This window comes from Eulemur rufifrons, chromosome 7 (assembly GCF_041146395.1).
Source record: "Eulemur rufifrons isolate Redbay chromosome 7, OSU_ERuf_1, whole genome shotgun sequence".
Lineage (NCBI taxonomy): Eukaryota > Metazoa > Chordata > Mammalia > Primates > Lemuridae > Eulemur > Eulemur rufifrons.
The window spans coordinates 27,837,168-27,851,103 of NC_090989.1; the positions used below are offsets into that span (position 1 = coordinate 27,837,168).

Below are 13,936 nucleotides of genomic sequence, written 5' to 3' on the forward strand. Positions count from 1 at the left end.
AATATAAAATCAGTGAGATATTTTATATTCTTGTTTTTAAACTATTATGAAACTTTGAAATCTGGTGTGTATTTTATACTTAGCACATCTCAATCTAGATGCTGAAGTTTCAGTGGCTAAAGTGAAATCAGTCCTAGTGAAACAATAAAAATTGTGTATTTTTTACACATTGTTGGTTTTAAAATTAAAATGAAATTAAATTAAAATTTAGTCCCTAAATTTTAATCAGCCACATATTAAGTGCTCAATAGCAACATGAGGGTACGGATGGCTTCCATGTTGGACAAGGTAGGATTAGGGGCTTGAAACTGCTGATGGTATTCAGGTGCCAAAGTCACCAGGTAGTATCAATTTTCCACTTCATTTAGGGATGTATAGATATTAAATCATAAAAATACTTGATGATAAGGATTTAAGTATATACTTTTAGAAAGAGCATAGATGTGAAAGCATAATAATATTTGATAATAAATATTTAGTTCCATGCTTTTAAAAAGAGATAAGGTGGTAGGGAACAGGTGTTTACCAATGAGGAAGCTGAGATTAGTGTCTTTTTTTTTTTTTTTTTTTTGAGACAGAGTCTCACTCTGTTGCCCAGGCTAGAGTGAGTGCCGTGGCGTTAGCCTAGCTCACAGCAACCTCAAACTCCTGAGCTCAAGCGATCCTCCTGTCTCAGCCTCCCGAGTAGCTGGGACTACAGGCATGTGCCACCATGCCCGGCTAATTTTTTCTATATATATTTTTAGCTGTCCATATAATTTCTTTCTATTTTTAGTAGAGATGGGGTCTCGCTCTTGCTCAGGCTGGTCTCGAACTCCTGAGCTCAAACGATCCGCCCACCTCGGCCTCCCAGAGTGCTAGGATTACAGGCGTGAGCCACCGCGCCCGGCCGAGATTAGTGTCTTGACTGCAGTGACAGATGGAGTCAAGGCTGGAGTTTTGGCTTCCCAAACACTAGTCTTGTTCTTTGATCTCTGCCACAAGTGTGTGTATGTGTGTGTGTGTGTGAGAGAGAGAGAAAGATTCATGAACATGTACACAAGAGTGAGAGAGACTAGGAGAGGGATGAATGGGAGAGTAGGTTTTTGGGAGACAAGAAGTGAGGAGGAGAGAAAACAGTAGGAGAAAGAACTCAACCTTATATGTGCTGAATATAATCTGATACCTAGAGGACATAGCAGAAAAAACTTGGAATGAGCAATGAAGTTAATAGACTTGAATTTTATTTCTGCTCCCAGACTGGGAACTGTATGTCTTTGGAAATGTTATTGAACTTCTCTGACCCTAAGCTTTCTGAGCAATAGAATATGGATAAAAATGTCTATGTCTTGGTTTGTAGTGAGGAGAAAGTGTTATAACACATGTTAAGCACCTGGCATAGTGCATGTTAATGATCATTTCCCTTCCTTCTGCAAACTATCACACTGGGGAAGAGTGATCTTTTAATTTAATACCCTTGATTAAATGACTTTAAGTCAAACTCTCACTTGAGCTTGAATGTCGTTTTAAAATAACTGCTCAAAATAATCTGTAATCAACACTCCTTACCTTAAAAGTATTGATTTTTTTTCCAGGCTGGACAAGAAGCAGCAACAGGATTTATTGTTGATGTGCATTAGAAACCTGAGATTTTAATCTCCAGAAATTGCCTCAAACACTAGGTTTAGTGTAATGTTTGCCAATTCAGCCTTAGATTTCCCACCACCTGTAGACAGCTGTAAACAAGAAAATCTATCATAGTGATATTTGCTCATCAGGATTTTCTTTTCCTTTTCAATTTTTTATATACTCACTCATCAACATGCTGCACTGATAAAAAGCACTGGAGAAATCAACTAAATTGTTCCCAGCTACCACATGTTAATGAGAGAGTAATATAGCAGATTCAAGCATAGTTTCAAAGACAAACAATACAATGCATACCTAACAGTTGGTTAGAGCTCAGCACTAATGAGGCCAAGGTCAAGGGTTTAAGCCCCTTATGGCCAGTTAGTTTTGCTCTATTTCATAGTCACTGGCAGCACCCATGACCCCAGCCAGCCGCCATTGATCATTAAGGAGTCTGGGTTGGAGGACAGGGGCCACCAGCACAAAGCCATTACCCGCTATGGGAAGAACAACTCAAAGTAAGAACTACCCTGCTTCATTTGTCCATGAAGATTTTCCTTCACTATAATCAGCTTTAGGCCACCAGGTACAATTCTCATCTTTCAACTTAGGATAATTTATGGAACAATAATGTGAACATTAAGAAAGAAAACTGAGTTCTCGCTCTGGCTTGTTTCCTGAATAGAACTGATTAAGAGATTACCTGATCTGGAACTTAGTTGCCACCTCTATAAAATAAAAGGGCTAGACCAGATTTTTTTTAAGGCCCTTGTTGTTCTAAAATGGTTCCATGAATACATTTGAATACATTTAAGTTTTTTTGGAAGGAAGGTGGTGTCTAACATTAAACACTATTATCTTCCTTTTGGTACTACAAAAGGCAGAATTCTCTGATGGCCTCTAAGGAACCTCACTATATTAGTTAGGGATCTTTAGAGAAGCAGAACTGATAAGGACGTGTGTGTGTGTGTGTGTGTGTGCACGCGCGCACATATAGACAGAGATTCATTTTAAGGAATTGGCTTAAACAGTTGTGGAGGATAGCAAGTCTGAAATTTGTAGGGCAAGCTGGCAGGTAGGAGACCCACAGAAGAGTTGGTGTTGCAACTGCAGTCTCAAGCTAGTCTGAAGGTAAATTCCTTCTTCCTTGGGGCACCACAGTCTTTTTGTCTTAAGGCCTTCAGCTGATTGAATGAGGACCACCTACATTATGGAGGATGATCTACTTTACTGGAAGTCTAATGATTTAGATTTTAATCTTATCTAAAATATACCTTCACAGTGACATCTAGACTGGTGATTTATTAAATATCTGGGTCCTATGGCCTGGCTGTGATGACACATAAAATTTACTGTCATATCTTCCTTCTGGTATTTACGTCCTTGTATAATCCTCACCCCTAAAGGTGACTTGATTCCAATAGAATATGGCAAGGATGATAAAAAGTCATTTCTGTGATTAGGTTACAAAAGACTTGCTAGCAGACTATCTCTATTGCCTTGCTGGCTTGCACATTATAATGAAGCAAGATGCCATGTGGAAAAGGCCCATGGTAAGGAACTGGGAGCAGCATTCAGTCTACAGTCAGCAAGGAAGGCCTTCAGCCCAACAGCCTTCATAAAATTGAACGCTGCCAATGATCATTAAGTTTGCTTGCAAGAGGATCCTTTCCCCAGCTGAAACTTCAGATGAGATCTTAGACTTTTGGGCCCAAAATTGATTACAACCCTATGAGAGACCATGAAACAGACAGCCCATCTAATTCATGCCCATAGTCTTGACCCACAGAAACTATGAGATCATAAATGTGAATTGTTCTAAGCCATTCAGTTTTGGAATGATTTTTGTACAAGAGATAACTAATATAGGAACTAAAATTAATATGGGGAGATATTGATCAGGGTTATTTGAAGATAACCAAGTCCATGCTAGATAATTTAAACAGAAAGGAATATACTATAGGTTACAGAGAGGTCAGAATTGTTGGAATCTGAAGACATGTACTCTAAGCTTGCAGGAATTACTCTGAGAAGCACCCTACAAATCCAGCCATGTATGAGAGTTGCTGCTGCTACCATGAGAAGGAAGTAGCCAAGTTCAGAAGCTACCACCACAGTGGCAGGCTCCAGAGCCACACTGTCTCTGCTGAGATTTTTATGTTAAAAATTGATGCTCATACCTTGCCTTCTCCCCATGTTAGTCAGTTTTGCATCAGTGTCTTACATTGGCATATGTGATGGATGGGACCTAAACAATACAGCTTATTACTAGTGACAAGGGAAGTTAGAGGATGTCCTTCCTTCCTTTCTTCTTTCCTCCTCCTTCACTTTTTTCTTCTGCTCCTCTTCTTCCTCCTCCTTCTACACATTGATTTTAAGATCAATAAATGACACAGATATCCACTTCAGCAAGAAATATGTATACCCCAAATATCTAGAGAGTAACATAAGTGACTATGTGATTAAAGTCTTTACTATGGGTATCAAGCCCAACTTCTACAAGAATTTTCAGAACGAATTCCAAAAAATAGTATAATATAGTAATCAGGAGCACAGAATTTGAGAGGATCAAACAAAGATTCGAACATCCCAGATTTGAAATGTACCAGCTATGTGATCTTGGACAAATCTCTTAAACTTTTTAAGTCCTTGTTTCATCTCCCATAAAATGAGGAAACTATTTGTTACCTCTTGACCATCATGTGAGAATAAAAAGTGACAATGTATTTCACGTTATTAGCGGGATGGCTGGCACAAGGTAAATGATCAATAATAGGTGTTAACTCTAAGAATGTAAGTGTGGTTTGTGATTTAACAGTACATGTTTAATGGAGAAGATGAGATTTAAGCTGGGCTTAAAACAAGAAGAACTAGATTTAAAAATGGTGACAGGGAGGTCATTAAGACATTATTGCACAGTGTCCTAGCACCTTTCACAAAAGGTCTTAAAAAGCACTTAGAGTCTAGTGCTTTATAAATGGATAAATGGACACATTGAAATGTGACATGTCATCTTAGAATAGGTGAGTAATGGAGAAGTCAAAATAGGTGACTCCCAGGTTGGTATTCTAACCACTTAACTGCATTTCTTACTTGGCTCCAAACTATTATTTAATAAAATCGGGAGTTTTTTGTTCTATCTTATGTTAGCATCAGCATTGACATATCTGTTAATAACATAGATACTAAAGGAAGAAAATGAGATTAACAATGGCATCCTATCAGCTAGGTCTTCATCAAGTTATGAATAAGATGAGTCAATGTCAAAACAATCGTTTTTTTTTTTTTTTTGATTTCCAGATTGTACAATGACTCACAATAAACCAACTATAAAAATGTGTATAGATTGTGTTCATTAAAAGGACTGCACTTTTCTTTCATTTTTAGTCTTTCTCCATTATGTTAATATCTATGATCACATAGAGATATTCTTCTGCCACCAATTCATATATGAACACATTTTGGTGGTTATCATTATTTTCCTCCTGTAAATAGAAACTTATGTTAAAATAAAATGAAATCAATAGATTAAGGTTAATTATGTTCTATTCTCTTTCTTATTTTCTAGGTTTGTGATACAATTACTAATTGAATCTAATGAAAGGCATGGTTATCTCTTTAATCACTTTTTTAAAAAAAAGCTGTAAATCAAAAGTCCATTCCCAATTTAATTTTCTATTGAAAGGTTTTTGTTGTCACTACTAACTTCAGATTGAAATACTATAGATCAGGAACCATGGATTGTTTTTACTGGAAGGGATTTTAAAGTTCTTGTTTACCAACCTTCATTCCATAGATGTGGACACCTGACCACAGCTCTGAGAAGGTCCTTGGATCTTGCCCAGTTTAGTAGTATACTTGTGAGAGCAAGCCAGGTTCTGCCATACTGGTTCAGTGTTGTTCCATTTTAAGGTTGGAATTTGATATTTTTATCATCTGATTTCCTATCACACTTCCTGCAGGTTTGTTTGGCTTGCTCTTGTTTCATTTGTGGCTATGAGAATTAAATAAGATAATGATACAAGTGGAAGGGAATATGACACTTAATAAACATTAATTGTTCATTTTGTTTTTTAAAACCTTGTATAAATATAATTTCATAAATCACAACATGTTTATGGATACTTAAGACAGCTCTCTGTTTCAAGAAATCCAGAAGGGAATCTTTTTGAAAAGGAAAAATCTTTTATTATGTAAATAACCATCCCATTTCCGTTTTGCCAACCTGGAAATTTATAGTGCTGTGAGAAGAGTTTGTTACTTCAAGATTGATAGAAAGCTCACTTAGCACACAAATAGACAAATGGCAAAGTTCATATGTAATTTACAAGCTCTGTTCCTCATGGATTAGATATTGTCCCTGTGCACTCTCCGGGCACCACAAACTATATGATCTGCCCTGAGATGAGAGACCATGTGCTGTACATCACCCTCTTAGGGAAACCAGAATTCATTATTGTGTGGGGTTGTTACTCCAAAACAGGAACTGGACAGGCTGGCAAGAAAGTCTACTTTTTCCAATTGGATGAGATGACCATTGCTTTTTCTTCTTCATGTCATTCTCATGGGGGGATGAAATCTGTTTTCCCTGAGAACCATAACATTATTACAGTAATATACTTGGGGGTCTCTAATGTGCAGGGTGTCATCTAAATTCATTGATTCCTGAAGTTCCCACTTTTAATTAAATGATTTGCCATAAATTACTGGACATTCGTTGATGATGATTATGGCATCCACAAGACGATTAATGCCTTTAAAACACATCAATGTGCTATCTACACAGTTGTTTTCAAATAGTACTAAATTATTAGTATTAGTGCTCTGAGAAGTGTGTTCCTTCTGAGTTGTTTATTTAGTAGTGACATAGAGTATTATAACACATTTTTCTCTGCAATTTTGTAGCTGATCTTTCTTCTGGCCAATAATGCTTACTTGTGAAATCTCTGATCTAGATGACAGGTGGATTCTGTACCTATGCAGTCAAGCATAGTAGTATCATTCAGTAGTGAAGACACCATGCAAAAAATTCAAGTTCTATCACTTACTCGTTATGCCAGCTTAGGCAAGAAGATTGACTGCTCTGTGTCTCAGTTTAATCATTTATAAATTGAACATAGTTGTATCAACCTCATAGGAATGTTGTGAGGATTAAATGAATTACCACACGTAAAGCCTTTAGCACTGTGCTTAATACTGTATGAGTGTTCCACCATTATTATTTTGCAAATGTGTAAAATCAAGAAATTAGAAAAGGAATTTAAACCTTGTCATTCTTAGCAACTTGCTTGAACCAACTGGGCTCAGATTAGGTACATTTACCAACATTCTCCTTTGCCATGTGATCTGTTCCATAACTTAAAATGCTTCTCCATTATGGTATTTTCTCCACACATTTGCAGTCAGGTGTATAGGCAAGGCAGAGGAGCTCACGGGTGGTAGGAATCCTTTACATTCGTGATTATTTGTTATCCCATCACATTAATCTCTTCCTTGTTTTGAGAACAGAGCTGATAGCTGGATTTAAATTTTTTCATCTCCCTAGTAGCTTTAGGTATAATGCAAAATTAGTCTACGTTGTCAACTTTGAAGCAGCATAATCATTCTCTTTGCCAGATGTCTATTAGACTTAAAAATAAGAAACTTCTATCAACTGCCATGCCTTTTTCAAACATCTGCAGGGACTTTGTTGAAACAGAGGGAACTTAGAAATGTCCAGAAACACATTCATTCAGTTTGGATGTGCAGAAGTATGATTAGACGACATGTTTGATTAAAATTATTGTATTTTAATGTTAATAAAACCATTTTAGTTATGCAAGTTAATAATCTTATTCTTGCAAGATAATGAATTGAACAAAATAAAATTGAATTAGCTTACTTTAGTGGGAAGTTATATGTATGTTATACATGTATCTGTGTGTTTACATTTATGTTCAACTCTTTCCACAATATCAGAATTCTATGTGTTAGTGAGAAATAACTTATTAATGAGAAATAACTTCATCTATAAGTATCTTCAATGTATTTAGCATCAAGTAATGATTTTATAGACATTAGCTCATTTAACCTTCAAAGTTAAGAAAATGGAATCAATACATTCCTGAGATCAACAGTCATTGGAGATAAGTAATTGAGAGAAAGACCACTTCAGTTCTAATCATTTGTATCTAAAACAGTGATGGAGTACAGGAAATGCTACCTCAAAATATGGCACCCTGGCACACTGAGTATCTTAAGCTGAAGAAAATTAAGAAAACCACAGAAGCAGCCCCTTTCCTCCTAAAGTGGACCATAGAAACAAATTCCCCTTGCCCCTTTCTCCCTTGAAGCAGGCTGTGGAAATTAGAATTCCTCTCACCCCTTTTTCCCTGAAGCCTGCCATAAAACCTAGGAAGGTCACTCTCTGAACTTCTCCTTCTCTCCTTCCCTGAAGACCCTCAGGTGACAGGTATTCCACTGTATACTCAGAGGGAAGGAATGTGATCCAGAGAGGCCAAAAAGAATCTGAGCACACAGGCTTGCTAAGTCCCCTCCAGTGTATTACCATTAGACATACCCTTTTGCCCTTTAATCATACTTCTACACAACTTTCCATAAAAATACACAGTTTTTCCGGGATCTTTATTTGGTTCTTCATTTCCAAAGGCCCCTGTGCCACATAAGTTTTTTATTAAATAAATGTGTACCTTTTCTCTTGTTAATCTGTCTTTTGTCATAGGAGTATCAGCCATGAACCTTACGATGGGTGAGGAAAGAAATATTTTCTCCCCTACAATAGTGTCTGGTACATAGTAGGTGCTCAATAAGTGTTTATTGACTGTAATGTGAATATAGGAAGGAAGGAATGAATTGTACAATTCCAAGGGAATATATTAGAATTTTACAAAAAGCAATCAACATTTAATCAAGGTAAAGCACTGTAGGCATGACCCTGGATAAGTCAATTTACCATTTTGAGCTTTGCAAATCAAAGCTCAGATCACATCAGCTCTATAGTCTTAAAAATTCACTATGGTATTTACACAATTACTGCCAATCAATTTTCTGTAGTGAAGAAACACTTTTCACATTTCCATTAGTTAGGCAAAAACAGCTCCTGACATACTCACTTCATTTTTCCTTTTGACTTTGTGATTTGAAAATAAGATTTAAAAACCAGTCGTGCAAGAAACAGGCACATATTAGACTCAACCTCAAAGGACAGTCATCTGTAACCACTACATGAGAAGAGAAATATGGTATTTGATATATAAAATTTATCTCTTCTTTTAAGGCACATTTCTTTCTCCATTTCTGTTTTTTAAAAATTTGACCTAATTTCATAGTATATGGAAATGTTTTACTCCTGGAGCCTACCCTTATTCACATTAAAAATAACACAGATTGGACATATTCTTTACTTTCTGTTGGTCCATTTATAATACTTTACCTACATTTCATTTATTATTTTTCCAACAATTGCCAGGGGTAAAAATTAAATTAAGACACAAACTCCCTAGTGAATGAAAGGTAAGACCAATGATTAGTGCTTGATTTAGGGGATAATGAAATGAAGGCTAACAGGAATAAGTTTTACATGGTATTTATGGCACATGTCAAATTAATGGACTAGACAGAATTATTTCATTAACTCTCTGAAATGGTGTCTTTCTTTTGGAGTTCTGAGTATAACACACATGAGCACACACCCACATGCACACACACACAGTTGTAGTTCTAAAAATAAAGCCGTGTGTAGTCTTTGTTTGACTTGCCCCTCTAGGAATAAAGAACCCAGGGTCTGAACTCCAACATACGTGACAGTCTGCTTATGTAAGCAGCAGTCAGAATTGAAAGCAGTTTACATTTTCCACAGCTGCTTTGAGTCTGGTACAAGCAATACTAAAAATTGCTTAACCAGTTTAGCAGTAATCTACAACTAGGCAACACCCAGGGAACAGACCTATTATTCTAACTAAGTAGATGTTGGCCTGTTTAAATAATCCTTTTTCCTCATATAATCACACTTCAGATCCGCATTTAATGTGCTTGGCTTCCTTGCAGGAAGCACGTTGCCTAAGGAGAACTACATTAACTCTTTCATCTTAATAGAGATTACAAAGAAGTTTTAGCTCAACATTTTTTCCAAAGTATTCACTACAAGAAGGTTCATTAACAAAAGATCCCCAAATCTAGACTGATTCATTATAAGCAAAATTTAGATGACTCCAATTCCAGTAAAACAGAGCAAAGTGGATAGTCCCTAGAGGATGTTATGACAATGCATATTCTAAAAATAACCGATCTCTATCCATAGTCTTATGAAATACTTTCAGTTTTGGTCCAAATGTCTCCGAACCTCAACCCAGAAGCTAACTGTGTGCCTTTCACCATAATCAGCAGTCACAAGTATTTAACCAGCTTCATGTGGGTCCAGCACCCGACTTTAAGTATTAACAAAGGCTTCACTCAGGTGAAACAAGAAACCACACTTGAATAATAAATACTCTGTGTTCCCTGATTCAAACACTTGCATTCCATTGCACATAAATTTCATGAGACGTTTTGAATTAATTTCTTTGAGAGCAAAGACAATGAAATACTGATATAATAAATTGATTCAAAAGTACTGTAATTTGAATGATTAAAAATACAAAAGATATCTAATGTTTCCCATCTTCCTTATTGCAAATCTACCTTTTATACTGACTAACTCTAGACTAGACACCCTTTCTCTCTATTCTCACAAAGTGTAGTGTCTATTTTGAAGAGTGAAAGATCTGTAATCCTGTGAGATCTATCTAAACCTGTATGAAAAATTAATGAGACTCAGGACAACGGATTCTGACTATTGAGACATAGTTGGCCCAGACTGTATGGACTGTGTGAACATGGAGCTTGCGCCTTCCTAGTGAGTTCCAACTATTTAAGACAGGGAAACTTTACTACAAGGGTGGATGGCTATCTTCTTTTCTGACATCCGTCACAAAGCTGGTTAAATGTATGTGGCTGCTGATTGTGGTGAAAGGAACATAATTACCTTCTGGTCTAACGTTTAGAAACATCTGGCCCAAGACCTAAATAATTTCATTAAAAGACTTTGAATAGAGATGGGGTAGTCTTAGGACATATGATGACAAAACAGAGAATGGAAGGAGTGGTCAATCTGACCATTAAGTCCTCAAAGGCCTGGTTTTTTTTGTTTGTTTTGTTTTTTTTCTTGAGACAGAGTCTCACTCTGTTGTCCAGGCTAGAGTGCCATGGCATCAGCCAGCTCACAGCAACCTAAAACTCCTGGGCTCAAGTGATCCTCCTGCCTTAGCCTCCTGAGTAGCTGGGACTACAGGCATGCACCACCATGCCCAGCTAATTTTTTCTATATATATTTTTAGATGTCCATATAACTTCTTTCTATTATTTTTAGTAGAGATGCGGTCTTGCTTTTGCTCAGGCTGGTTTCGAACTCCTCAGCTCAAATGATCCACCCGCCTCGGCCTCCCAGAGTGCTAGGATTACAGGCCTGAGCCACCGCGCCCGGCCCTCAAAGGCCTGTTGATAGCTCATGTCAGTCTTCTCCCCTTACTTCTCTGCTAGCAGCATCCTCTGGTTGATCCACAGGCATTTCAAATTTGGCAAACGTATTTCTCAAGTTCAGGAACTGATTGTTTTGGCATGTAGGGTTTCGCTGAAGCTCTGTTCAATAACTGGAAAAGTAGAAAATTTAAATTGTCCTCTGACAGTTAAATCTTGATACAAAAAAAACAAGGCTTAGAGAAATGGCCCCCTCAATCGCTATGTATAGGAAAGGTCATCATGGATTTGACTGTGCTTAGACTGGCACTATTAACCATTTGAATAATAGAACCAACTTTCCTTTTTCTGATTTTTACTCACCATTCTTCCTAGCCTTAGCGTTTGTGTTTTTCTCCGTAAGTGAAATATTGGTCACAAATTTCTTTCACACATGAATTTCTACCATGCCAAACAAATAAACCTCTCCATGATCTGTGGCCTATCATGTAGTAGATGCTCAGTGTTTAGTAAATGTTTTCTAAATCACGGAGTGGATGAAAGATAGAGACGCTGAAGTGTTCTTAAAGGTGCCTGGGGGCTGTTTAAGTTCCTTCAAGGATGGTGAAAGATGTGGTGACATAATCTTTCCCCAAAAGTGTAAGGGATTTTACACAACAGTCAGTTGCTCTGAAGAAAAAGGTCAGATGAATCAGAGATGTGTTTCAACACCCTCAGGGTACCATGATAGGCTACTTTCCATCTTTCTCAAAAGAAGGTACCATATAATGTAATTAGCATACCCTGGTATGTATCTCTTCCCTTGGATTTGGTGGGTTGTTGTGGAAGGTTGAGGTTGTGAGGATTTAATTGCATGTTTTTATTTAAAAGACCTGTTTTTATTAAAATAAGGTGTGAGCTCTAGTTAATAAAGGAAGCATCCTTCTTTCTCGAAGTTACAAAGACAAAAGAAGAAAAAAATAAAAACTCAAGACAAGATTCTATGACACATTACTAAAATACACGGTGGAGTACATAACTCTTTTTTCTAGGAAAAAGGCAACATAAACTAAACTTGGATTATATTCAAAGATGAACTAAACGTGAATTCTCTTTCTGATTTCTTGGAGTAGTTTTGTTTTATTTTATTTTATTATTTTATTTTACAGGAAGTTTCTAATTTGGAGAATGCGAAACCAAAAAAAAGAAAGTAAGTCAAATTTACTTTGTAAACTTTATGTTCTCTTAGTTCTGTAGTGTTGAATATGAATATGTTAGTGGGCTTCCTGCCAGAGCACTTTTTTTTAAACTGTCATGTACAAATCTAAGTGTGTATTACCCTGCTACCATTTCTCTGTTTATGCTGATGCATAGGAAATGTGTTGTGACATTCCTGTAGACAGAGATGTGAAAATTAAATTTTCAAAAGAAGAAACCTGTGTTTAAACGAGGCTCCGATTAAAGTGGAAGCCTTCATGAGAACATATTTCTATCGGTGACCTATAAATCTGAAGAATTTTTCTAATCCACATAAAAATGTGTTTGCAAAGAGGTTTGGGTTATTTAGGTCAGGCCTGGCTTTACATTGAGCACATCCAGCTGCCAGAGGACGTGACATATACATGTTGCATAAGGTAATGGGATTTTAACTAATAAGCAGGAAATACACAGAGGCAGGAAGTTGGTTTATGGGGAAATTTCCAGATTGGTTGCTGACGATACAGAAAAATGGCTTCCTTGAACCCTGAATTGGTCTGATGCCAAACTGTAGATTACATGAAGTTTTCTCTGGGTGTCCTCTTTCTCAGCAGCCCTTGCTTTATCCCCTCTCAGGCAAGTCTGTGCCTGTCATATTCTTTCCTCTCTTTCCTGCTCAAAGCTGTCTCCCAGTTAAGGATCTAAGACACATTCATAGTAAGTAGGTAACTGGACGAGTAACAGCTTAGGGCATCTGCCTGGCAGGGGTAGTTGTACTTTAGCCAGTTAACTACCTAAAATACACCACTGGCATGTTAAGCAGAGCTGGAGTAAGGAGGAGGCTCTCAGTCTTACCGCCCCTCCTAACAGGCTGTTTATTCTTTCCGTGGATAAAGACTTCATGAATTCCATGGCAAATACTTAAACAAAATTGTAGCTGTGGGCTTGGTTTATGCTTCCACAGATTAGAAGATTCTAAAACACGGAGGGGCAAAAGAAGGATGAATTAAAGAGAAAGTGCCTGATGCTGCTCAAATTACAATTTTTCCAACATAAAGCAAATCAATAAAGGTGCTCCTCAGATTGCAACCAACTAAAATAAAATTGAATACCCTCTGATTTTCTCAATTTTTTTTTTTGCCCACCACTCCCCTGAAGGGAATAACATCTCATGTTGTTAAACACCTACCTCAATTTATAATATTATAAATAGCTTTTTTTTTAATGCTTGCTATATGCCAAGGGATATCCAAAGCAATTTGCATTAAAAAATTAAAAAGAAACCCAAAAAATGGTTAAGAAAAAAAGAAACCTTTTATGTGCAGGGTTTTGCTTATAACTCTGAGCTTATAGAAAAGGATGAACTTTTAATTTAATGGCTATCAAGAATATCAATAGTGGAAAACACTTAAGCTACAATAAAGTTAATTATAGGTAGGGGATATGTTTGTTCACTGCATGAGTAAATTGACTAGCAGAGCTCCATCCTCTGTTTCTGTTTTAAAAATTGTATTTCGGAAATTTTCAGTCATACACACAGGAAGAGATAATGATGAGATCACATTGCCAAACCTGGACAAGTATCACCCTATCATCAATCTTACTTTATCTCTACCCACTCTACTCCCTCCACCCCATC

General features: G+C 36.9%; 1 protein-coding gene across 1 annotated transcript in view; it reads left to right on the top strand.

Annotated features, from left to right (window-relative positions):
• SAMSN1 (SAM domain, SH3 domain and nuclear localization signals 1) overlaps positions 1–13,936 on the top strand; it is a 144,335-nt gene that overhangs the window by 11,938 nt on the left and 118,461 nt on the right. Inside the window, 1 exon segment of the mRNA XM_069472448.1 lies at positions 12,270–12,310. Coding sequence (XP_069328549.1) covers positions 12,270–12,310 — 41 coding nt within the window.